The sequence below is a fragment of the Lolium perenne genome, chromosome 5 (assembly GCF_019359855.2).
Source record: "Lolium perenne isolate Kyuss_39 chromosome 5, Kyuss_2.0, whole genome shotgun sequence".
Classification (NCBI taxonomy): domain Eukaryota; kingdom Viridiplantae; phylum Streptophyta; class Magnoliopsida; order Poales; family Poaceae; genus Lolium; species Lolium perenne.
In genome coordinates, this window is record NC_067248.2 from 61068614 (window position 1) to 61095468 (window position 26855).

Genomic DNA, 26855 nt, shown 5'->3' on the forward strand with positions numbered 1-26855 from the left:
GCCTGAAGCAGAAGAACCACTGGGTGGGACGATGGCCGCCGCTTCCTCCTTGCGCCACGGTTCAGGCCTCGCTCGGCCGAGACGGCACCGGATTGTTGGCCGTCATCAGCGTACCACACGTCGTCGCTGGCGACCAAAGAGTGACAGATCTAGCGGGCGGGGCTCAGATCATGAGCTCTTCGACCAGATCTGCTGTGTTGTATATTCAGCGAGGATGAGGTGATTATTTGTCTGCTCGAATTAGACGGTTCTGAGATTGATGTGCTAACATCGTCCTTTCTGTTCTAGGTGAGGTATTTCTTCCATCAGATTACTTGTGGTGTTAGCTACTGCCACTTTATGGTGAGGATAGCAACGAAATAAACTCTTTTCATGAATAAATCTGAAAGTTGTTCTACTGATGAGGTGTGGAATCCTAAATTAGTTTGAGTTTTCAGCAAATCTGACACCGGGACATGGAATTGGAGAATACGTTACTAGATGGTAATCCAGCTCCATGTCTCAAGATCTGTGATTTTGTCTACTCCAAGGTACCAAATAGTATTTCCTTGCTCTTTCTTACGGCGTTCTCCTTCAAGGTACCAACTCTGTCCAACTTTGAATGCTAGGAAAAATACCCTTTTTGCCAACTTTATTAGTGATGTTTCAAACAAATCATTCAAAACCATATTTTTGCACGCAGGTCAAAAAGACACCAGATAATAGTGATCTCTGAATCGAGAATAGTGATTGATAGCCCCTTTAATTTGTAGACCCGTATATCTTCATCTCTTCTTGTATAAGACCTCTTATGGTATCGAGATGTTTTGGATACAATGGGGATACTGCTGCATGTAATAAGATTATGCTATCATCTATCCACCTAAATAAAATAGGTTCTCTACATAGTTGCACGTTTTGCTGGTAGGACAAAAGATCATCCACTTATATGCTTATAGTAAATACTGTAGTAAAGACTGTTGCATAGCCATACACTTTTCTTAATTCTGATTTGATAGTATGCATGAAAGGTGACTTGTATTTGGTATTACGTTTGTGTCTCGATCCAACAAGAGAGAAAATTGCCGAGATTACAACTGCTGGGTCACACTACATAACTACTGTTTCGATCACATATATCTGCAGTCAGTAACCTCGTGCAGTATTAGCTTCAATTCACCTCCTTTCATTTATTCTTCTTTTTTCTATTGCTCCGCAGAAGAATAAACGAATCCACTATATTTTGTTTGTTGCATTCACCACATTACATATCAGGTGCTAATGTGTTCTACGTGTTCTAAAAAGCGGCAATTGCTTTGGTTTAGGTCATTTACTTGGAGTGCGAGTAAATGCAAATCAAAAATAGTACACAAGTCTGCTTCTTTTCCTAACTGATGTTGTAGTATGGTTAGATACCCGTGCTTGTGTATATGAGAGTTTGTGTATTTCATGAATTCTCATCTAGATTAAAATCGTTGGAACCATGAAAATGATCACAAAGATGCAACAACATTATTTGACATAGAAAACATTACATGGAAGTTCAGGAATAGATATGCTAAAGTTTCTTTGTGTTTTTATTTGCAGTTTGAACTTTGAACTGATATTGGGGACTTCAGCTTGCAATTTTGCCCTATATATGTACCTGGACAAGACCTCCAATTCGTGACCTCCAACCAATTCAGTAAGTTGCACACTCACATATCCTTGCGGAGGTAAAGGTGCATGTGATTGTAAGTTTGTTTGAACTGTCAAAGGGATCAGGTGTTAGATGTAACGATATATCTGTTTGCCCAGTTGAAAATAACTTGAAATCTGTAACCGCAATACCTGAAAATTTAGTGTTAACATAATTTTGGGGAATGGTTACCATCAATTTTAAAATTATTATTCTTTCATTTATCCACAGGTGAGCTATGTCAGGAATGAATATGAGTGAGGAGTGTTAGATGGGCTGATTTAGCATTCGTTTACTGATGTACAACATGGGTAAACTAGATTGCTAATTATGGTACATATAATTCTATAATAATCAACTTACTTCTCTTATAGATAACAGTGTATCAACATTCTTTGCCAGGCACTTGAGTTGTGTTTTCCTGTAAATATGGACAAAAAGTAATGTTGATGGAATTTAGGTGAGTTATGTGAGTCGTACATGTTCAGAAATTACTATCACACATGCATTCTTGGAAATGAGAACCAGTCAAAATATATTTCTGAACTACCAGTTTTATCACTTTCTAATGAGCACTTTCATTGGGAAACTCAAACAGCATATCATCTTATTTTCAGATGTCCTACAGCTGTCTGCATTTGGTCTGTGATAGGGGAGTTGCTAGATTGGCCGTCCCATTCTTCTTCAATTCAGTAACTTCGTGCCTAGGTGCGTCACTGCAAAACTGAATTGTTTTTTCTCTGTTGTGGAGTTGATGTTGGTTGTTGGTCTCTTTGGACCATCAGAAATGCCTCTTGGTTTTTGAAAAGAAAATGGTGAGAAACCCAACTGACAGTCATGATTGTTCTCTTGACCTCCGTGATGATCTGACCAAGTTTACATCATATGCTTTGGACCGAACTAAATTCTAAATACAATTGTTTTTTACAACAGCTGATCCTGTCCTAAAAATGTTGGCAGTTCCATGGGGTTTGACTTCAAAGACACCAGCTGATGTATGCTGTCTCACCAGCCTGTAGACTCCTGCTATCCCGAGCACACAAGTTTGTAGACTGTTGCTATCCCGAGCACACAAGTTTGGAACTAGACCTCAACGATACTGCACAACTCAAAATCTCCATGTGCATGACATGAATTTCGTACTGATTTGTTCATAAATCTTTATAGCTTCACATCTAAGTTCAAAACCTCTTCTTTTGTTGCCTCTATTTAATTGTTTTCAAATAAAATTATATGTGTTATATTGTTATCAATGTCACTCATATGGCCTTGAGAAGATAAATAAAATACTAGACTGCAATAATGATTGATTATTTACTGCTAGACATCCTTTATTTGGCATTCAAAGACATTTTCATTTATCATATAAGAGGGATCGAGGCCTGGTTAGAAACCAATTGCGTTTTTGTAGTCGGTCTGTTTGAAATGGACAATGGACCAACCACTGATATGCTAAATATTATTGCCTTAGTTAACAGTTCTTTATTTTTTAAATAGGTCTGATACACCAAAAAAATTATTAGTGACATATGTATTCCAGTATAATCTACACTACTTATCTACACTACTTAAAAAGGAGGAATATGTTCCCTATTCTGCCCCACCCACCACTACGTCAAACTTTGGTCGTCCTCGTAAAAAGCCTCTGTAATTTTTTTGAACTACCTAAGCTGGTTATGTTAGTGGCACTAGCAATCACCTTGGTATTTGTAATATGCATAAGCAGTCTAGGATGGTGTTTTGTTTGCTGATAGTTGCATCAGTACCGACTGTTTAACAGTGTTTGTCTACACTTATTTATCCTTTTTCTAACACCAAAGTCAAGCTCCTTATGGATATTTTATATCAAGGCAAGAAGATCTTAAAGATTTAGAATTTTTGAAAATGCATGTGTTCATGCAGAATTTTCTTTTTTTCCATTATTACAAACCTTCTCACTTATTATTCTTAACAGGCCTCGATCCCTCTTATATGATAAATGAAAATGTGCATCAAGAAGTGAATAAACTCAGTGTGCATAAACTCTATAGTTGGTTTTCCTTTTCGTAAATAACTCTGCGAAGTTTTTTTTGTCTGTGCTGCTCCAGTACGACCCAACTGATCATTTTTTGGTGCACTATCTTATAGTTCGGTTATTCAAATCATAGCAGGTTGTCTCGGTGATGTTTCTGTACATTTGTCCATATCGTTTTTGTCAAAATGCATGTGACATTTGGTTCTTTTCTAGGTTGTGTGGTTAAGTTATACAGAAACTTTTTTCGTTAAATATGATTTATTTAGGATGCCATAACTGACATCTAGCTCCTACACTAAGATATTGGCCAAGGTAAGTAATCCACCTCCTACAGAAGTTTCGAAAGTATATGAACTATTTCTTTGACTACAAACAAGATAGTGCTTACATGGGTTAGGATTCCTTCTTCTATTAGAAACCTGGGCATGGCCAGTCAAATAGCCGTGAGATATGAATATTCACTTGTATGACGACAATTGGTGAAAAAACAAAGTGTTGCAGATTCAAGTATTGAAACTAGGGGGTTTCTCAGTTCTCTCTTCATTATAGTTGGTTGCTCCTTTTATTTTATAAATTATCTCAGTACACCTAAGTACATATTGTACAGTAATTGGTTACTACAACAGTCTCATATAGTACATGCTTCAGTAGCTTAAGTTACTGCACTTAGACAAAATATTTTAGCACCAGGGTCTGACTGACAAAGGATTAACTTGTCAATGCCTACAGATTGTAGACTAGGGTTTTGCTAGAAGTAGAGGGCAAGTAGATCTCGAAGGTTCAGGCGAAAAGTACTCGACGATTATGAAAACTATGGTTATGTTGACAGTAGATTCGATCCCTTTCTTTGTCCTTCGACTCCCCCTTATATAGGAGGCGGAGCCGAGGATTTCGTAATACACAAGTTACAGAGTTCGAGAGGGTTTCGTACCCAACTCGTAAGATTACAAGTCTCTATCTTTCTAATACAAACTATCTTTCCTTAATACTAAATGGGCTTCCAAGTCTCCTTATTCTTCGGGTCTTGGGCCTTGGATAAACTCCGGGTACCATCTTTGGCAGGCCCATTGGGGATGCCTATGTCAGTAGCCCCCGAGATTTTTCTTGAATCGAAGAATTAAGGAAAATCTCCAATTTTACTCATTACATAATCTTTCGATATGCAAATATTATGTTGTACAGGGATATTGGTAGTTGGGGCTAGTTCATCTGACGGATCAGGTACTAGTTAACTGCTCTAGTGGCAATCCGCAAAAACCTACTTCAAGATCACGTCCCCGGACATGATCTCGGGATACTGGTGTAAACTTCGACAGGTGCCGCTTAAGGTCTTACCATTCTGTCGAGTCCCAGTCATTTTTTATCGGGTACCTAACGCGTCCGTTAGGATTTTTCTTCGTATCTGTTGATACGGAAAATAGTAGCAATCCGCCGTCAGAGACGGTGCCACGCCGCTCAGAACGGATCTGGGGTCTTACCTTCGCAAAGTTTTGCGGCATTCAGAGATGTATTCGCGACTTTTAGCGCTCTGAGAATATTTTGTCGAGTGCTTTTCGACTGCTGGAATAGCACATTTTATCGAGTCATATTTGATAACTTTTTTCGTCTTCCCGATGGGAGTATATGTAGAGTTATCTGTATAACTCGAAATATACTCACTCGTACTTCTTTCTTTTAATAAAAATTCATCGGGCACGCGAACAGCGTTCCCGATGGGAGTAGCCCCCGAGGCTACAGCCAAGGACTTGTGCTTGGGTGTAGGCTCCACAGATTAGTATTCCTTGCCGCTATATTTATAATCCTTCTCGATATTTTTATATTTATCGGGTGCGCGACCAGCGCTCCCGATGGGAGTAGCCCCCGAGGCTATGAACAAATACTTGTATTTGATCATAGGCTCTCGCCATTTCTATCTTGTCAGACTCGAATTTTCTTTTTTCCAGAGTAGCCCCCGAGCGTTTGGGCAAAAACTTGTATTTGATCAAAGGCTCCCGAGATAATCTTATGTTGTCGATAAACTTTTGAAACCTCATAGTCGAAGCTTTTCTTTTATCTTGACGACGTCATTGCTGATGATAGCCACGATTTCTATTTTGGAAACTGACCATTACCGCTTTTTTCGCTGCCTTGTGGGTCCCAATTCCTGATCTAACGGACACGTCGTGCAAGTGGGGGACACATGTTCTCCCTTTTTTCTGGCACACGTTCTGTAACCTCGTCAATGTTAAAATACCTTATTACCCTTGTTTTTCCACGTGGTAATCATCTCCCGCATTCTTTTTCCATCCAACGGTCCGCCGCTTCACCGCACCTCTATATAAGATCCCCTTCTTCTTCCTCGAACACTTCCGCTCGCGCCGTTCCCCTGCTTTCCTCTGCAAAACTTCCTCCTGCGCTCCTCAGCTCTCGAAGCTCTTCTCTTCGCAACTACACTTCTCCGCCATTGTTGATGCCACCGCGTCGCTTGACCAGGCACAACACACCCGATTCATCGATGGCTGCCGCGGATCTAGGAGCCGCGGAGTGGGAGAGGTCCAAGATCACGAACCAGGACCTGAATCTCTTGAAGAAGCTGGGGATTAGCAAGAAACCCAAAGCGGTTTGCTTCCCCAGTGAAGAAAGCTACCCAACCCCTCCAATGGGGTATCGGGTAAGTTTTGTTGATCACCTCATCCGCGGTCTTTCCGCCCCCATTCACCCTTTTCTTCGGGGATTACTTTATGTTTATGGTCTCCAATTTCATCACCTCACGCCCAACTCTATCCTTCACATTTCCATCTTCATCACCCTCTGCGAAGCCTTCCTTGGTGTCCAGCCTAACTGGGCATTATGGAAGCGCATTTTCTTCTGTCGCCGTAATGGCTCTGCCAATGTCGCCTATAATATAGGCGGCATTGTTATTTCTGTTCGCTCCTCTGTCAACTACTTCGACGTCAAACTCCCTGACTCCGTTCAAGGGTGGCGCAAGAAGTGGTTATATATTCGTGAAGAAAACCATGGATGCGCTGAAGACAACATTCCTCCTTTTGACGGTGCCGAGAAAATCCTTCGCCGCCGTTCTTGGGACGCAGAAGCTACCGAGGAAGAAAGAACTTCGACGGAGGCCCTGATGACCCGCATCCATGAGTTGCAGAATACTCGCGGAAAAGAATTATCAGGCATCCAAATTACGGCGTATTTCCTTAGGACTAGAGTGCAGCCTCTTCATGCTCGCAAAAACCCTTTCTGGAATTATGCTGGCGATGAAGATGCAGATCGCTTGTCGACGAATCTAGAAGTCAAAGATTTGGATAGGCTTATCCGAAAAATTTCATCTCTCAAGAAGAAAGATTCTATCCCTTCCACTTATCGCGTGCAACCATACAGCGCCGCCAATGCGCTTCCTAAGGTAAAAATTGTCGCCGTAATTTGTTATTGTCTTGCTATTTGTGTTATTACTCCTTTCTGACATCCTTCCTTCTTTTATACAGGACCACCCAAATCTTGTTTCACTTCCTCCTCTTCCTGAAGGTGGGGAAGTCGAAGAAAGGGCTGTTATCTCCGACGATAACCAAGATGCCCCCTCTTTTGCAAATGAACCCGCAGAATCTCGAAAATCTGCGGGATCTGACGAAAAGGAGGATGCCTCTGAAGCCACTGCGTCGGCACAATCTCCTCCTCCTGCTGTTTCTCCAAAGAACAAAAGGAAAAGGAATGATGCCGAAAATTCCGGCACCTCCAAGGCCGAAGAAGTTGTTCCTTCTCGCCAAAAGGCAGCTTATGATCCATACCTCGAGACTCTCATCAGTTCGTAAGTACCCTCTCTCTGTTTATTTGTACTTGAAGATTTTTGTCTATCTTGCTTTTTATATTGTCGACATTTACTCGTAGTGATGATGAAGAAGAAGTACCAACTGCTGATGTGGCTGCTCGAACGAGTACGTCACATACATTAGTCGCCTCGGAGACGCCAGTTGAAGGAGAAGAAACCTCGCCTCCTCGACAGAACGTCGGCGCTGCTACTCCTCCTTCAAGCCCCCTTGTCCCTTCACCAAAAAGGGCAAGGGTTGAAACAATCCCGGAGCTTACTCTTCAATCGAGTAGCTCTTCTAACCCTCTCTTAGATGACGTAAGTTCTTAATGCGCTTGTCGCTGTTTATATATTTTCTCCGTTTTGCTCCTGTGTGTCGTCATTTTTCCCCTACCGACATTTTCTTTCCTTGTCTTTCCTTGATAGCCTATGATCAAAGAGCTTCTTCGCATCGGTGCCCAATTCGTTGGGTACCGTGATTACGCCAGTAAAACTGAAGGTAGTGCCTGGCTACTTCTTTTTGCTTCTGCTTCCTTTCTGCTTTATTGTCGACGTTTGTAGCTAATCTTGTCTTCCTTTTACAGAGAAACTGGCAGAAGCCAATGAACGTGCTGACACGCTTGCTCAAAAATTAGAGCAATGTGAAGAGGCTCGTAAAAAGGCTGAGTTAGATGCTGTTCAAGCTAAGCGAGAAGCTGACAAAGCCAAGGCTGATGCTGCTAGTGTCGAAGATATTCGGAAACGTCTGCACGCTGCCGAGACTTCGTTAAGCGAGCACATATCTGCGCAATCTGCTCGCGAAGCAGCTGTCACCAAACGTATAAGAATACAAAATCGTCGCTTTGTCAGTAAGTATCTGCACTATGTCATATCCTTTGGATTTTTCTTTTTTGCACTTGTTTGTTGACCAAATTTTCTATTTTTATTTTGACAGATAGGACCTCTCAAGAATTTGAACTTGAAGATCCCGACAATGATTCTCTTCTTGACGCCGTTTCATTCCTTGAATTCCATGGGACGGAAGCGCGTGAAGGCATGGATGAAGCCAGGGCTGGGTTGTCGAAGCTTTTCCCCTACTTCTTCCCGAGGAAAGAGGAGCCCGCGACTTTCCTTGGTCTTGCCAAGTGCTTTAATCCTCCCGAAGATCTTGGGCTGAAGATGCGCCATGAGAACATGAAGGTTGCCGTTGAAAGCACCGTCGCCCTAGTTGCTGACAGTCAACAGACTATTGACTGGGCCAAAGTTGGCGACACGGAGCAGATAGAGCAAGCAAAATGGCGATCATTGGTCAAGGCGGCAAAGCTGAACACGAAGAAAATCCTGGCCTATCTCGGGATCAAGCCATCTTCGACTCCCAGCTCATCAAGGCCGGAGGTCTAGTTTAATGCTCTTTTGCTTTGTTTTTAGTTTACCTCCTCCTTTTGGTATTGTCGCCATAGTACTCCTGGCGATAATTAGATCTTCTAGAGGTCCTTCTTCTGTAATAGACATGTATATATTATGAGAATGAATGGAAGTCTATCTTTGTCTCAATGATTGATGTCGACGTTTTTGTATTTTTTTCAGTTAATTTTTTACAACTATACGCCAGTTCCTGGTCCTTCCGAAGTTTTTCCTTCGTCTTTGCCGAAGAAACCCTCTGTCCCCGTTGATTTTGTTGATGATTCTGCGAGTACGGATCTGACAGACGAATTGAAAGAACTTCGAGTACAACTCCAGTCCGTGAAGAAGCAATCGCTTATGCTCATGGAACAATCTCGAGAATCTTCTGAAAGGGAAAAAAATGCACTCCAACAAGCTCAAGCTGCCATCGCTGAGAAGGACTCTGCTGTTGCTGAAGCTGCTGCAGCTACGTCCCGAGAAAATTCTATGCTTCAGCTGCTGATAGATGCTAGCTTGGATATGGATGGTGTGTTTCATTATCTTTGTCGTGCTTCTTCTTTGCTGCTTATCTCCTTATTACTTACTGACTTGTTTTAAGAAACAATAGGTGCTTTTTTGGATCCTGTTACTGAAGATGAACGTGTCGAGGCTCGTTCCAATGTTCTTCTTCGGCTTGCACGTGATCATGGGTCGACTTTTTGGGGCACGCCTGAACGGACTCGCCAAATTGTCAGATTTCAAGATCGCGCGCTTCAGGTTCGCGAGTATCTTGATTTCTGTACGAGGACTTTATCTCTGGTCTATGGTACCATGTTTCCTCGCAATAAGATGCCAGAAACCCTTCCTGCGTTGATGGATAAATTTCGAGATGCTCCTCGCATCCATGGCTTTGTACGAGCACAACTGGCTGCTGGCGCAAGGTTTGCGATGATCATGATAAAAATTTGTTACCCGAAATTAGACGTCGGGCAGATTGTTCCAAAGTGCTTGGAGAAGATGTCGAAGAGGAAGAGAAGCTTCGGAAAGTATGATGATATTGTTACTCCTGTTGCCGAAGACATGATGGATGAACTTCTTCGGATGGATTCCGAATTCTTCGTGAAGGGCAGCTACGCTGAGCATAGCACTCGTGCTGTAAATAATGAGCGCTTAACCATAGACAATATATTGGGAAATCCTTGAGGATAAACTTGTTCCAAAGATTGTATCTTGTGCATATGATCTATATTGTGAAGTCATTATATTTTTATTTTTGTCGCCAAGCCCCCGGGCGTTTGATTGCAGTATTTTTGTTTATTATAATGCGAGGTTGTCCCAAAGCAAGATAATATATACTGTGTACTATCTTTTTGCGGGTACGAGCCCCCGAGCTTTTTATTGACCGCTATTTGTCGATATCTTTTTTATTTTGGCGAGGTATTTTTATACCCAGGCAGGATGTTTCTTTTGTATCTATCGACACTGTATATATATATATATATATATATATTGTATCGTTTAGGGGGAAGCCCCCGAGCCTGTCGAAAAAAGATATATGATTCCACTATCTTTATTATATTGCAGCACCGCGAGCCCGCCTCATTAAAAACCTTCTCCGGCCCCACTCGGTGCCCCGAAAAAGGAAAAGAGTGCGTCTGAAAACTCGCGGGCGTTTCAATACATTGTATGTTTACAGAGGAGGCTATATTTCGCTATCTAGGCGTAGAAACGCCTGAGCTGTGCCACGTTCCAAGGATTTGGCTCAACGTTCCCCGTCTTCTTGTCCTTGATTCTGTATGCTCCTCCTTCGATGACTTCTGTGACGATGTAGGGTCCAAGCCATGGTGACTCGAGTTTTTCATGACTTTTTTGATTGAGTCGCAAAACTAAATCACCAACTTGAAAAGATCTTGGCCGCAATCTTCGACTGTGGTAATTCTTCAGGTCCTGTTGATATTTAGCGACTCGCGACAGAACTTCGTCTCGAGCTTCGTCAAGTGCATCGACGTCGTCCTCCAAGGCTTTTCTCGAGATTTCTTCATTATATTCTGTAACTCTTGGGGAGTCATGCTCGATTTCTATCGGCAGGACTGCTTCGGCTCCATGGACCAGAAAAAACGGCGTTTCCTGTGTCGCCGTATTTGGTGTTGTTCGGATACTCCACAACACACTTGGCAGCTCCTCCGGCCAAGTATGCCGAGCTTTTTCCAGTGGACCTAGCAGGCGTTTCTTGATACCATTGCAGATGATGCCATTGACTTTCTTGACTTGTCCATTGGTCTGTGGATGTGCGACAGACGCAAAACTCAAGTTAATGCCCACTTCTGCGCAGTATGCTTTGAACTCCTTAGACGTAAAGTTGCTGCCGTTGTCTGTGACGATGCTATGAGGGACTCCAAATCTGAAGACGATGCTTTTCACGAACTTAATCGCCGACGCACCGTCCGGTGAATTTATCGGCTTTGCTTCGATCCATTTTGTAAATTTGTCGACAGCAACAAGCATATACTCATAACCTCCTGGCGAAGCTTTGTGTAGTTTTCCCACCATGTCGAGACCCCATTGAGCAAAGGGCCAAGATAGTGGGATTGGCATAAGTTCTGCTGCGGGAGAGTGAGGTTTGGCGGCAAATCTTTGGCACGCGTCGCATGTTCTCACTATTTCCTTCGCGTCCTCTATTGCCGTTAACCAGTAAAATCCTGCTCTGAAAACTTTGGCCGCGATAGCTCGACTACTCGCGTGGTGACCGCATATTCCTTCATGCACATCTTTCAGGATGATTCTTCCTTCTTCGGGTGTAACACATCTCTGTAGCACGCCCGAGATACTTCGTTTGTACAGCTCCCCTTTTATCACAGTAAAAGCTTTTGATCTCCTAATTATTCGCCTTGCTTCAACTGGATCGTCGGGTATCGTTTTCCTTAGGATGTATGATATGTAAACCTGCATCCATGGAATTTGCACCATCATGACTAGCTCTTGCTCTTCTTCTTCTTCTGCTGTGTCTTTGGTGATACTCGAGGGTTTCTCTTTCTTCTCCTTCTTTGTTTTTGCTGGCTTTGTTGATCTCTCGCTTATCTCTTCCCAGAATACGCCTGGAGGAATCGCGAGACACTGTGACCCGATGTTTGCAAGAACGTCGGCTTCATCGTTACTCATCCTGCTGATGTGGTTTACCTCGCAGCCATCAAATAATTTCTCCAGCTCATTGTACACCTCTTTGTATGCTATCATACTTTCGTTGACTGCATCACATTGGTTCATAACTTGCTGTGCCACCAATTGTGAGTCGCCGAAAATTTTCAGTCGGGTTGCACCGCACGCTTTCGCCATCTTCATCCCGTGTATGAGAGCTTCATATTCTGCTTCATTGTTAGACGCGTTTGGGAACGTCATCCGCAAAACATATTTCAACTTATCGCCTTCAGGTGATACCAATATTACGCCTGCTCCAGCACCTTCCAACCTTTTGGACCCGTCGAAGTTCATGGTCCAAGTTCTCGATAAATCTGGAGGCCCCGTGTTTTGTAGTTCCATCCACTCTGCAATGAAATCTGGTAAAACCTGCGATTTTATTGCTTTTCTTTTTTCATACGTGATGTCCCGAGGAGAAAGTTCTATTCCCCAAAGGGAGACACGACCCGTAGCTTCTGGGTTGTTCAGTATATTTGACAAGGGAGCCTCATTGACCACTATTATCGGGTGCGCCGAAAAATAGTGTCGCAATTTTCTTGCTGTCGTGAATACTCCATATGCCAGTTTCTGATATTGCGGGTACCGCTGTTTTGAAGGCGACAAGATTACCGATGAAATATACTGGCCTCTGAACTCCATGAAGCTTGCCTTCTTCTTCTCTCTCGACTACTAGGGCCGTGCTGACCACCTGAGGTGTGGCTGCAATGTACAAGAGGAGAGGTTCTTTCTCTTTAGGCGCCACCAATATCGGTGGTGTCGAAATTGCCCGCTTGAGGTTCTCGAAGGCTCTATCTGCTTCTTCGTTCCATTGAAATTTTTCCCCTTGTTTGATCAATGCATAGAACGGTAGCGCCTTTTCTCCTAGCCTGGCGACGAATCTGCTTAAAGCTGCGACTCGCCCCGTTAGCTGTTGTATTTCTTTCAACTTTGTTGGCTTTCGCATAGTCACTATGGCCTGGATTTTTTCAGGGTTGGCTTCAATCCCTCTTGCTGATACTAAGAACCCGAGGAGTTCTCCTGCGGGAACTCCAAAAGAGCATTTTGTCGGGTTCAGTTTGAGACAGAACTTGTCGAGGTTGTCGAAGGTTTCCTTCAAATCTTCGATCAAAGTTGACCCCTTCTTTGATGTTATTACGACATCATCGATGTAGACTTGTACATTTTTACCAATCTGTGTTGCTAGGCACTTCTGCATCATCCGCTGATACGTTGCTCCCGCGTTTTTCAAACCAAAGGGCATTGTTTTGTAGCAAAACACGCCGTAGGGTGTGATGAATGCTGTCTTGGCTTCATCTTCTTCTTTTAACCTGATCTGGTTATAACCAGAGTATGCGTCCAAAAAGGAAAGACGTTCGCATCCTGCCGTGGAGTCGATGATTTGATCGATCCTTGGGAGGGGAAAGTGATCCTTGGGACAATGTTTATTGAGACACGTAAAGTCGACGCACATGCGAAGGACTATTGTGTGTTTTTTCGGTACCATCACTGGGTTAGCTACCCACGTGGCTTCGGTAGATATTTCTCTGATGAAACCAGCATCTTTGAGTCGATCTATTTCAGATAACATGGCTTTGCGGCTAGGCTCCGAAAAACGCCGCAAAGGTTGCTTTACTAGTCTTGCGAGAGGATCCAAATTGAGGTGGTGCTCGGCAAGTTCCCTGGGTACTCCTGGCATGTCAGCTGGACACCATGCGAAGATTTTCCAGTTCTCACGGAGGAACTCGACGAGCACGCTTTCCTATGCGACATCCATGTTTGCGGCAATGGATGTCGTTTTCTTTGGATCTGTCGGGTGGATCTGTACCTCTTTTGAATCCTTGGTTGTACTGAAAGTTGGCTCCTTGGAAGATCTCCCTACTTCTGGCAGTACATCATAATCAGTGAACCTTGGCGCCGCATATTCTGCTTGCATCCCGAAAGTTTCCGATAGTCGATGAAAATCCTTGTCGCATTTATCAGATAATGCGAAACTTCCCTTGATTGTGATAGGTCCCTTAGGCCCAGGCAACCTCCACAACAGATATGTATAATGCGGCACTGCCATGAACCTGGCATATGCTGGTCGTCCCAACAGAGCATGATATTGCGATGGGAAATCCACAACTTCGAATTCCAAATTCTCTATCCTGTAGTTTTCTCGGGTTCCAAACTGAACGTCGAGGTTGATTTTGCCCAATGGGTAACTTGGCTTCTCTGGTGTAATCCCGTGGAAGCGTGTGTCAGTTGGTTTCAAGTTTACTAGGGATATGTTCATCTTTCTCAATGTATCTGCATACATGAGGTTTAGGCTGCTGCCGCCATCTATGAAAACTCTCGACACATCGAAGCCAGCAATTACTGCGGGTAAGATGAGTGCTGATTGTCCTGGTCGAGGGACTTGCTGCTGATGGTCTGCGATCGTGAAGCCGATGTCCTGCCCTGACCAATTTAAGTACTCGAATGTTGGTGGAGGCATTTTTTCTGCCATGAACACTTGTCGCGAGATTACCTTCTTCGTCCTGTTTGATGGCCTAGCTTTCTGAATCATCGAGACCGCACCGTTAGAGTTGGGGTCAACGTATGGAGGTGGATGTGGTGCTGCCGCTATTCTAAGCTGGTGCCGATTTTCGTCCGTAATTGCGGGAGGAGGTGGAAGGTGGATTTCGCTCCTTGGCCCCTGGGGGTTTCTATTCGTGGCTTGGGCATTTGCGATTCCTGCGGCTCGCAACATTGCCTGAAAGTTTCGGCAATCTTTCTGGAGATGCCCTGACTGCCTTTTTCCATTATTGTCAAGATAAAAATGCATCTGGCACGGACCGTTCATCATCTCTTCGGGGGACACATAAGGTCTTTGGAACCTTGGTCCATTGTTTTGTCTGTTGCCGCGAGAATCGCCTCTATTGTCGCCTTGATGTTCGTTACTCCTTTGATAGTCATCTCGACTGTTTCCTCCAGGGTTTCCTCGAAAACCAGCCGATATATGGCCGGGAGCATCGTTGTTGTAGAACTGGCGAGAAAATCGCCTTCTATTTTGATAATTTCGACCACGATCTTCTTCTGGCGACCTGTGTCGCTTATTGTATATTGCGTCTTCTCCATCTGCCCATTTGTTGGCTATTTCCATGAGTGCTGATATGGTCTTAGGGTTAGTTCTCCCTAAGTCCTCGACGAAATCTCCTCGCCGAATTCCTGCCACGAACGCATCTATTGCTCGCTCGTCAGATATATCTTCTGCCGAGTTTTTTATAATGTTCCACCGCTGTATATATTTTCTCATTGACTCGTCATGTTTTTGTCGACACGCCCTCAACTCTTCCAATGACGCAGGTTTCTTGCAGGTAGATCGGAAATTTTTCACAAATATATCCTCAAAGCTATCCCAGCTGTCGATGGAACTTGGGGGGAGTTTCTTTATCCAAGATCTCGCGGCACCGCTCAAGTGAACTTGGATACTTTGCATAGCTGTTGCTCTGGTTCCTCCTACTAGCTTCACCATGCATCTCGAGATAATCCACGAGCCAATCCTCGGGATCTTGCAGGCCGTCGAATTTCTTGAAATTTTCGGGTAGCTTGAACCCTTTTGGGACTCGAGTCTTTCGAACTCTTCTCGTGAAACACGGGAGCCCACACATATCTTCGTCGGCAACTTCTGGTGAATGCTGACGCTCTCTTCTTTCTTGTCGCGCTCTGTCCACCCTTACTTGGACTGCTGTGTCTCTTGCTCCACTTGTTCTTGGGGGATCTTGAACTGCTGCGGTTGGTCGTGGACTATTTTGCCTAGGGTTTTCTTCGGGAGGCGTTGTTCCAAACGCTGTTCCCATAACTCCTACTCCAGCCATCGCCATATTGAACAATGGTTCTCTCGGGTCCCCAGGAGGTGGTCTGGACGCCAAGATGTAAGCTTGTGTTGCCATGTAACCTGCCTCTGGCGTTTTTGGGATGATATTTCCCCTTTCATCGATCGACATAAAGGACATGTCGAGATTTTGGATTATGTTTCCTCTCTCTGCTTCGGGTATGTTTTGCAGCCGAGACATTGCTCTCCTCCGAGCTTCTCTGTGACTGTCTCCCGAAGTTCCTGATTGTCGACTTAAATCTGCTCGGCGTCTGCTTGATGCGGAAGCTGCCTCTTTTCTTCTATTTAGTGATGCTGTCTGTTTTTCCAACTCTCTGCTTACCCGAGCAAGTCTATATTGATATGCTTGTAGTTCTTGTACAGTAGCAGTGGTGGTCATTGGTTCTGAACCATCCATGGCTCTTGCAGCCCTATCCCACGCTGCTTGCGGGAGTTGGACTTGTGCTCGAGTTGAAGTCCCAGCATATTTAGTGCCTAAGCCTTTTCTGAGATCAGCGGGATCGATGCAAGGATTTCCCAAATCATCGAAAGCCTCTGACGTTTCTGGTTCTGATCGGCATGGCTCTTCTATCGCATAGATCTGATGATATTTTGCGTATTGATTTTTGTCAGGTTTGGTGACACCATCATATAGAGTGGTGAAGACCTTTCCGATGGCGACAGATCTGTCGATGAAGTTGAAGCTGTCGACGCTGTCAGAGTCGCTGCTTATAAAGGAGTCCGCAGACGACTCGAAGGATGTGTTGCTGAAGATCTTGGCGAGCTTTCCGCTTGCCTTGTTGTCGACGAAGCGTGGCGACGAAAACTCCTCGTCACTCGACGAAAAGTTAGAATCGACCGCTGAAAATTCCGACGAGATCGGAACTTCGAGACGGTAGGATCCTTCCTTGTTGACGCCAAATCGGAATTCTCCGAACGTCATGATGATGGGCTCCTCCAGATAGGCACATGCATCCATACGGGAGGGCGGGTGAGGAATAAAATTGACTAGATCAGTTTTTCCCTTGTTACCTCGATCCATCGCGTTGCTTGCTATCGACGAAGTCGACGATCTTGAACGTGCCATCGAGATCAGCTCCTTGCAACCTCTAATTCCCACAGACGGCGCCAATTGACAAAGGATTAACTTGTCAATGCCTACAGATTGTAGACTAGGGTTTTGCTAGAAGTAGAGGGCAAGTAGATCTCGAAGGTTCAGGCGAAAAGTACTCGACGATTATGAAAACTAGGGTTATGTTGACAGTAGATTCGATCCCTTTCTTTGTCCTTCGACTCCCCCTTATATAGGAGGTGGAGCCGAGGATTTCGTAATACACAAGTTACAGAGTTCGAGAGGGTTTCGTACCCAACTCGTAAGATTACAAGTCTCTATCTTTCCTAATACAAACTATCTTTCCTTAATACTAAATGGGCTTCCAAGTCTCCTTATTCTTCGGTTCTTGGGCCTTGGATAAACTCCGGGTACCATCTTTGGCAGGCCCATTGGGGATGCCTATGTCACTGACCTCCTAATTTAATATCTCCATATGCAAACCTATATCACCATGACCTCTGACGCATAACACCAGCAGTACCTAGCTACCCTGACTAGGCCCGAAGATTTTTGTAAGCACTTCACACAATGGGGAGCTTGCTTTGTCAAATTGGGACCATTTAGAAACAATCGCAAAAATATTATATTACAAGCTACTTACGACTTATGAGTTATATGTCGGTGTAATATATTTGGATGGTCATGTATTTATTTGGTTTGTATCAATATCATATTTTATTATTATAAGATAGTGATAAGAAAGAGTGGAGATGAGCATGCCACCCAGATTGGCAGTGACAGCTCCCCTCTGTTCTTCTGTAATCTACTTTAATCACTTCTGCAATTGTGGGTTCAACGGCTCTATTTTTGGATTTAGTTCTTGATATCAGAAATTATTTTTTTATCCAGCAGGTGCATATGCAAGGTGACAAGGACAGAAGAATATGTACATATGCAAGGTGACAAGGGCAGAAGAACATGTACATATGCAAAGGTGACAAGGACAGGGAGAACTCAAAAGCTGGTATTATGTGAGCTAAAAACCGGTGTTCTTTTAATGCTTCCTTTTTGCTATGTAAGGTTAGTTCAGGTTTGGGATGATGTACTGTGTTGTTTTGCAAATTAGTTGATTTAATAGTTAGTTCAGGTATGTGATGATCTGTGAGGAGTGGAACTGTTATGCAGCTTTGTTGTTAAAGCCAGATGCTAATCCAGACACCGTAATGTTGAAAGAAATAGTATGCTAATCTAACAAAATTGATTTGGCTACCTACCAGACCAATAATATAACATGATTCATTTCTGATCCCTCGATGTGATGCTTGCACTTCATACCATTAATTTATTAAATGAGCTGTCACCATTTTATTAGGTTTTGCATTGTCTTGGAACCTCCAGTTTATGTGGAAGCAAGTTATTATAGCAGATGAAGTAATTTTCGAGAGTGACCTAGCTATAAAGATTGCCGAAGTAGACATATAGAAGGTGTATGTCAGCACAAAACTTTGACAATATGCAAGGCCATCGACGAGGTCCCATTTCTTTCGTCGTCTACCGATTTTCTTGCACGATGCATATAATAATCAAAATATTGAGTTTATCTCGATTTGTCGCATGAAGTCTGTACTATCTGTGTCACACTTCTAATTGTTGGTTGTTGAGGTAACAGTTATGAAGGCCTAGAACACAGGTGTGGGACTGGCCGCGGAAGAATAACAAGAGCTAGAACTTGAAACCACGTAGAGGCAGGCCGCGGAAGAATAACAAGAGCTAGAACTTGAAACCACGTAGAGGCACAACAATGTTTCTTGTTATTGCTTTGGTGTTATCGTGTTGTATATTATGTTATCCATAATTTGTTTCAAATTTTTATAGTGAGTTGTAAATTATATATATACATTGAGAAATAAAATTTGAAGACCCGTGGCAACGCACGGGCATTTGTACTAGTCAAAATAAAAGCTCTAGCACAAATATAGCAATCAATGCTTCCCTCTGCGAAGGGCCATTCTTTTACTTTCTGTTGAGTCAGTCTACCCACTTCTTTCTATCTTAGAAGCAAACACTTGTGTTAACTGTGTGCATTGATTCTTACATGTTTACTTATTGCACTTGTTATATTACTTTATGTTGACAATTATCCATGAGATATACACGTTGAAGTTGAAAGCAACCGCTGAAACTTATATCTTCCTTTGTGTTGTTTCAAAGCTTTTTACTAAGAATTTATTGCTTATGAGTTAGCTCTTATGCAAGTCTTATTGATGCTTGTCTTGAAAGTACTATTCGTGAAAAGTCTTTGCTATATGATTCAGTTGCTTACTCATTGCCTTCATCATTGTTTCGAATCGCTGCATTCATCTCATATGCTTTACAATAATGTTGATCAAGATTATGTTGGTAGCATGTCACTTCAGAAATTATCGTTGTTATCGTTTACCTACTCGAGGGCGAGTAGGAACTAAGCTTGGGGATGCTTGATACGTCTCAAACGTATCCATAATTTCTGATGTTCCATGCTAGTTTTATGACAATACCTACATGTTTTGTTCACACTTTATATCGTTTTTATTCATTTTCCGGAACTAACCTATTAACAAGATGCCGAAGTGCCAGTTCCTGTTTTCTGTTGTTTTTGGTTCCAGAAAGGCTGTTCGGGCAATATTCTCGAAATTCGACGAAACGAAGACCAAACATCATAATTCACCGAGACGGACCAGGACACCGAAGGGGAGCCGGAGAGGGGCCAGGGGGGCCCCACACCACCTGGCGGCGCGGCCAAGGAGGGGGGCGCGCCCAGGTGTGGTGAGCCCACCTCTGGCACCCCCTCGCGCCGCCTCTTCGCCTATTTAACCCCTCGTGACCTAAATCTTCGATACCAATAAACGAAACTCCAGAAAGACTCCAGGGGCGCCGCCGCCATCGCGAAACTCCAATTCGGGGGACAGAAGTCTCTGTTCCGGCACCCTGTCGGGACGGGGAATTGCCCCCGGAGCCATCTCCATCGACACCACCGCCATCTTCATCACCATCGTTGTCTCCTATGATGAGGAAGGAGTAGTTTTCCCCCGAGGCTGAGGGCTTTACCGGTAGCTATGTGGTTAATCTCTCTCTCTGTACTCCAATACAATGATCTCATGAATTGCTTTGCATAATTGAGATCCATATGATGAGCTTTGTATCGCTACTAGTCTATGTGCTACTCATGTGATGTTATTAAAGTAGTCTATTCCTCCTGCATGGTGTAAAGGTGCCAGTGTGTGCACCGTGTAGTTCTTGTCGTAGGTTATGATCATAATCTCTTGTAGGTTATGGAGTTAATTATCAATATGATAGTATTGATGTGATCTATTCCCCCTTTCATAGTGTAATGTTGACAGTGTGTATGCTATGTTAGTTCTCGGTTTATTTTGCAAAGATCTATTATGCTCTAAGGTTACTTAAATATGAATGCCGAATGTTGTGGCGCTTGTTAACTCCGGCTTGAGGGAGCTTTTGTAGCCCTACACAACGAATGGTGTTTATCATCCAACAAAATAGTGTATGTAGCACAAATGAGAGAAGTTACTATTTATTATGTGATCAATGTTGAGAGTGTCCACTAGTGAAAGTATGATCCCTAGGCCTTGTTTCCAATACTGCAAACACCGCTTACTTACTGTTCTACTGCATGTTTACTCCCTGCCATATTTATTTCAGATTGTTATTACCACTCATATTCATCTATACCACCTGTGTTTTACTATCTCTTCGCCGAACTAGTGCACCTATACATCTGACAAGTGTATTAGGTGTGTTGGGGACACAAGAGACTTCTTGTATCTTAATTGCAGGGTTGCTTGAGAGGACTATCTTTGACCTCTACCTCCCAGAGTTCGATAAACCTTGGGTGATTCATTTAAGGGAAACTTGCTGCTGTTCTACAAACCTCTGCTCTTGGAGGCCCAACACTGTCTACAAGAATAGAAGTACCCGTAGACATCAACGCTCCGTCCGGCGGGCTTACTGCAGCCGCTGGACGTGCCGTCCCAGGTGTGGGCGGACATCTCCATGGACTTCATCGAGGGGCTGCCGAAGGTTGGCGGCAAGTCCGTCATCCTCACGGTGGTCGACCGCTTCTCCAAGTACGCGCACTTCATCGCCCTCGGCCATCCCTATACGGCGGCGTCCGTGGCACGCGCCTTCTTCGACGGCATCGTTCGCCTCCACGGGTTTCCGTCCTCCATCGTCAGTGATCGTGATCCTGTGTTCACGGGTCACGTCTGGAGGGACCTCTTTGGGTTGGCGGGCGTGAAGCTCCGCATGAGCACGGCGTTTCATCCTCAGACGGACGGCCAGTCCGAGGTCGTCAACAAGATCATCGCCATGTACCTGCGCTGCATCACCGGGGATCGTCCACGTGCTTGGGTGGACTGGCTGGCGTGGGCCGAGTACTGCTACAACACGTCCTACCACTCCGCGATGCACGCCACTCCCTTTGAGGTGGTCTACGGGAGGCCACCGTCGGCGATGCTTCCCTATGCGCCTGGCACGGCACGTACTGAGACGGCGGATGACCTGCTGCGTACCCGCGATGAGATACTGGCTGAGGCGCGCCAGCGACTTCTTCAGGCTCAGCAGCTGGCCAGGAGGTACTATGATGCACACCATCGCGAGGCGGAGTTTGCGGTGGGCGACTGGGTCTGGCTACGCCTTCTTCACCGGACGACCCAGTCCTTGGACCCGCGCTCCAGGCGCAAGTTGGGACCTCGTTACGCCGGTCTCTTCCGTGTGCTGGAGCGCATCGGCACGCTCGCCTACCGTCTTGAGCTGCCCGCGGGCTCGCGCCTCCACGACGTCTTCAACGTCGGTCTCCTGAAGGCCTACCGTGGCGACCCTCCGTCTGCACCACCAGCTCTTCCACCTACTTCGGATGGGAGTCTCGAGCCTGCCCGGCGAGTGTGGCTCGCGTGATGAAGGCCCAACAACGACGTCTTGGTGCATTGGACAGGCATGCCAGAGGACGAGGCGACTTGGGAGAAGCTTCAAGATCTCCGCCAGCAGTTTCCAGAAGTTCTGACGAGCTGTTTGAGAATGCGGGGAGAGATGTTATGGTCGGTCTGACCTATACACGCAAGAAGCCCACTAGTGGCTAGTTGTGGGCTTAGCCCAAATAAATTAGGGTTTAGAGGAGGCCGTCCTCCTATATAAAGACATGTACCCTTCGTGATTAATCAGACAAATATTGTCTCGTCTCCTGAAGGGAGACGGGAGACCCCCCTGCGCCCAGCCGCACCCAACCCTAGCCGCCGCCTCCTTCCTCCGCGACGGCACCCAGCCACCGGCGCCCAGCCCTCCAGCCTCTCCGCCCTCACTTCCACCCTTACAACCTCTGCCCTAGACCCGGTAGAACCCTAGCCCCTACCACCACTAGACTTGTGAGCATCGCCGATTAAATACCGGAGCAAGCATACAAATCCAATACGCATAGGAAATTGGAATGCCAAGTATAATAATGCCATGAAGAATAAGAAAATACCTACTTACACATGCATGACATGCAGAAAAAAGGATACCCCTCTAATATATCACAAATTGGTTTTTAACTAAGATAAGTTAGTCCAAAAACAACACTCTGTATATCACCCTTCTTTTATACTATACTACCTACTTACACATGCATGACAAGCAGAAAGATGGATACCCCTATAACATATCACAATTATTTTTTGACATAATATAAGTTAAGTCCAAAAAACAATGCTCTGTATATCACCCTTTTTTATACTATACCCACTCCGTTCCGATTTAATTAACGCGCGGAGAGAAAACGAATGAGCAAACCATGGTGTCGATTGGAGCCAATTAAACCGGAGAAGAGGAAATAGATGGCAGCAGTAATATTTCATATCGAAGGCCACATTTGGAGTACATGAATGCAAAACACGGAAATAGGAAAAACAAAATAATAATAAAATAATGCATATGTAACATCAGAGGAATGTGAAACACAGGAGAATCCTACAATAGCTGTTTGGAGAGCAGGAAAGGAAGAAACACAAGAAACATGTTTGTATGAAGGAAATTCCTGCAACAATCGAATTTCTTTTACTACTGAGGAACTCTCTTGCCAGAAACTGACCAATTGCAGGTGCGGTTGGAGTAACATGTCAACTGTTGAAGTCCTTTTGGCTCTCACCGTGCCAAATTATAAAACTGGATAAAATACTTCACTGAAATATACTATGACCCCTTGAGGGTATCAGCTACAAGAAACAGAGGAAGACAAAGTATACACACCTCGCTAGAGGAAATAGAATGATGCAGTTGATCAAAGAATTTCCAAATCATGCAAACAACAGCAGGGGGTAATTTTTTTGGGGAGCTAGCAAGTGTGAAAGTGCGAATTCACAGCGCTTTGCATATGAGGTGCTAGAGCATGAATTGACAGAAACATCGCCGAGAAATAAGGGATACACAGATACAACAGAATGAAAGCAACAAACTATAACTACTTACAAAACTCTTGCATGTCTAGTCAACAAAGTGACCAAATGCCTAACATTTGTGAACTGACCTACCATTATAAACAAGTCATCACTAAGCCATCACAAAACATAGGTGGGAAGTATATACAAGAAGTAGTTAAGTACTTAAAAGCCGATATATATTGTTAGTTGCGCAAACAATGGAAAACAACAAAGCTTGAAAGAAAAGGATCCTAAAAAATTTAGAGATTAATGGAAAACAAGAAAATTGCTATGTATGTCAGAAATTATCAGGTATTTCAGGTAAAATGGTAATATGTAAAAGGGGATTCTTGTTAGAATCATAGATGCATGTTAGAAAGTTCATTATGTTCAAAATTTATCATAATTACTTTTCCCGAACTAGCAGTACTGGTTTGTCTCACAATATGTGACGAGCACAAACAGCAGGCACAAATTGGTTAATGGGGGCCTAACAGCTAATGCAACATACCAGCATTTCACAGAAAGTACACAGCAGTTGAAATACATTCTCCCACAAGGCCATAAAATTCATTAGCTCCAGCAGTGTACAAGCAGTTTCAAAGCAACAAATGGTTTACATGGGAATAAGCAGTCTTAAGATGCAAGGAATGATAGTCTTTTGCATCAACAAAGTATTTGACCATGGTTAACACATACCGACAACTTCCCATTCATTCCCTCATACGCAAATGAAAAACTGCAGACTTGATTCAGTGAGAACCTTCAGCATCATGTCCAGTGCTCCCATCATCAGCAACCAAAGAAGGAGGAAAAGCCATAACATAGAGATGAACATAGCCATCATATTTCCCCTCATGCAGTAGCTCAAGCTTCAAGGTCTCCAAGGAAAGGGAGAAGAACCAGGAGTGTTGCATGCCAGCGAGGGTCATGCACGTCTTGGACAAGTACACGTATCCATACCTAACTTGCACAATTTTGATATAGCCATGCAGGTGCCCAGCGTGAGTGATCCGGTCAATTTCTGCACTCAAATTATGTGTGCTTTGCGGCGCCCATATCTCAGCTCCATCACCGTCCATGCTACGGATCCAAACATCTAGGGACAATCCAGATTGATAGACAATGCAAAGCTTGCCATCCTTTGTCTCCCCAGCCTTGAAATTGTACCCATCCACCTCCACTTGCCCAGGTAGATCTACAACGCTGGTATCCAAGGTGCCAATGTTGATCCTAACCATGCGCCCTTTGCCGTGGCAAGGCCAGTAAACAGAACCATCCACCAGTGAGCCAGCCCTGAACTTTAGGCTGTTGTTTTCACCGATGTCCACCCACGGCTGGATGACCCAATCGCGAGTCTCCGACGAGAAGATGGCGGCACGAACCCTGTTCTGATCCGTGCAGACGCAGATCACCCGGAACACCCAGGGTTTCTCATCGGAGCACTGCAGGTGGAAACCAAGGACAGCGAAGTTGTTGCTGCTCCCAGCCTCGATACCGCCGGGCAACGGGAGGATGTCCACGGCCCAGGTCATGGGGTTCAGAGTAGCGAGGGACAGATCATTGCCAACCAAGTTGTTCCATAGGAGGATGTAACCGTCGCGGCAGTCGGTGACACTCCAGCCCCAAAGCGAGTGCGGGAGGGAAGTGAGGAAGAAGTCGCCCCGGCGAAGGGCGGCGATGGCATCGGAATCGGAGGGGCGCAGGGGGACGAACAAGGGGTTGGTTGGGCCGGTTAGATCGAGGAAGAACCCGATGGGGGGCGCCGGGTGGAGAGCGCGGAACAGGCGGCGGAAGGCAGGGTTGGAGCGGACGGCCCCGAGCCACGAGCGGCAGGTGAGCGCGGCGCGGACGAGGGCCGGGAGGTCTGGCAGGCGGAGGAAGATCTCGCGAAGGTCGTCACCGCTGAGGGAGGATATGGTGGTAGCGGTGGAGGTGGTGGAGGCGGTGATGGCGTTGGAGGTGGTGGTGATGATCGTTGTTGTGGTGGTGCCGTCCGCGGAAAAGGCAGTGGTGATCGTGGCCATCATGGACGGAAGCTTCGGCGGCGGCTGGGGCGGCGGTTCACTGGCCATTGCTGCTGGACTGGCTGGAGTGGAGTGCAAGAGCTTGTGGATCCCTAACCTCGTGTATTGTGGAGAAGTTGTATAACGCGGGGCCCAAATTCCATAATACTTGTGCAGTTGTATAGAGTGTAGGCAGGCCCAAAATCCATAAGACGCTACTTGCTTTGAGCCCAACTGAGTTAGTGCCCGTTTCATTTATTTTACTCTACTTGCTCGTCATTTTTTTTCCTGTGGTATGTGTGAGACAACGAGGAATATATATTATCTGGCAGCCATCTTATCTTTCTTTCCTGGAACAAATTTATTCTTGTGCGTCAGTTGGCGAGGAAGTTTAACACTAAAAGGGAAACCGGGGGTTCTTCTCAAGCTGGACATATCTCGAGCATTTGATTCTTTATCTTGGTCATTCCTGCTTGAGGTGCTGCAAAGACTAGGGTTTCCAACTAGTTGGATACATTGGACTGCGATTGCCCTGTCGTGCGACTAGTATCAAATTGATGGTAAATGGAAATCTTGGAAAGAAAATCGTGCATGCCAGACGACTGCGACAAGGAGAAGATGATGTTTTGTCGGGCTGCTGATCAGGGACTTCTCTCGCCAGTGGGGCATGCCGGTCCAGAGGTTGTCTATTTTCGCTGACGACGTGGTTGTTTTTGTCAAGCCAACTGTTAGGGATCTGATGACAGTTAGAGTATTGTTCAAGATTTTTGGGGAGGCTTCGGGACTTAAGGTGAACTATTTGAAGACGGCCGCGACTCTTATCAGAGGTGGGAAGCAGGAGCGAGAGTTGGTGGCGAATGTCCTTCATTGCCAGATAGCGGAATTTCTGATAAGATACAGGGGTTTACAGTAGAATTATGTCGGCATGGCAGCGTGGCTTGATTGCTAAACAAGGGAGGCTTGTACTAGTGAAAGCAGTAATGTCAGCAAGGCTCATTCATCATCTGTTGATAACTGAGGCACCTGTTTGGCTGTTCGAGGAATTGGACAAAAACTTCAGGGGATTCTTTTGGACAGCTAAGAGTAACGAGCCAATAGTGGACAATGCCTTGTTGCTTGGGATCACATTTGCAAGCCCAAGGAATTTGGTGGTCTGGGAATTAGAAATTTGAGATTACAAGGGTTGGCTACGCACATTAGATGGGAGAAGCTTAGGAGAACTGACCCCTCCAAGCCTTGGCAGGGGTTGCCGATGATCAAGGACGTACATGCCAGAGAGGCATTCAACAGTATGGTGCACATCTAGGCGGGAGACGGTAAAGCGGCGTTATTCTGGAGGGATCGTTGGATCCACGGCCGATAGGCATTTGACATTGCGCCAGAAATCTCACAGCATGTCACCACGCGAACGAGGAACGCGAGGACAATGGAGCAAGCGTTGCATGACAATCGATGGCTGTTGGATATCCATGGAAGCGTGGCAACCCTGGGTACAAGGGAATGCGTTCGTCTTT

At 44.9% G+C, this 26855-nt stretch overlaps 1 protein-coding gene, 1 long non-coding RNA gene and 1 pseudogene across 3 annotated transcripts; 2 read left to right on the top strand and 1 right to left on the bottom strand.

The window, feature by feature from the left end:
• Positions 1-2063: 2063 nt before the first annotated feature.
• Positions 2064-2164, top strand: LOC127304952 (small nucleolar RNA snoR103; annotated as a pseudogene).
• Positions 2165-3650: 1486 nt separating this feature from the next.
• On the top strand, positions 3651-18192 carry LOC139831006 (uncharacterized). 2 transcript variants are annotated; one of them, XR_011744811.1, is made up of 2 exons: positions 3651-3983; positions 17796-18192. It is a non-coding gene; the product is annotated as an uncharacterized lncRNA (long non-coding RNA). The 2 variants fall into 2 exon arrangements; XR_011744810.1 differs by having other exon boundaries at positions 17799-18192.
• Positions 18193-23873: 5681 nt separating this feature from the next.
• On the bottom strand, positions 23874-25464 carry LOC127299311 (uncharacterized). Its single transcript, XM_051329252.1, has one exon. It carries the CDS (start codon positions 25408-25410, stop codon positions 24088-24090), a length of 1323 nt encoding a protein of 440 aa, XP_051185212.1. The 5' UTR covers positions 25411-25464; the 3' UTR covers positions 23874-24087.
• Between the last annotated feature and the right edge of the window lie 1391 nt (positions 25465-26855).

What these genes read in the sequence shown, in the direction of transcription:
- LOC127299311 (XM_051329252.1), bottom strand. Translation starts at nt 25,410, where the DNA reads ATGGCCAGTGAACCGCCGCCCCAGCCGCCGCCGAAGCTTCCGTCCATG.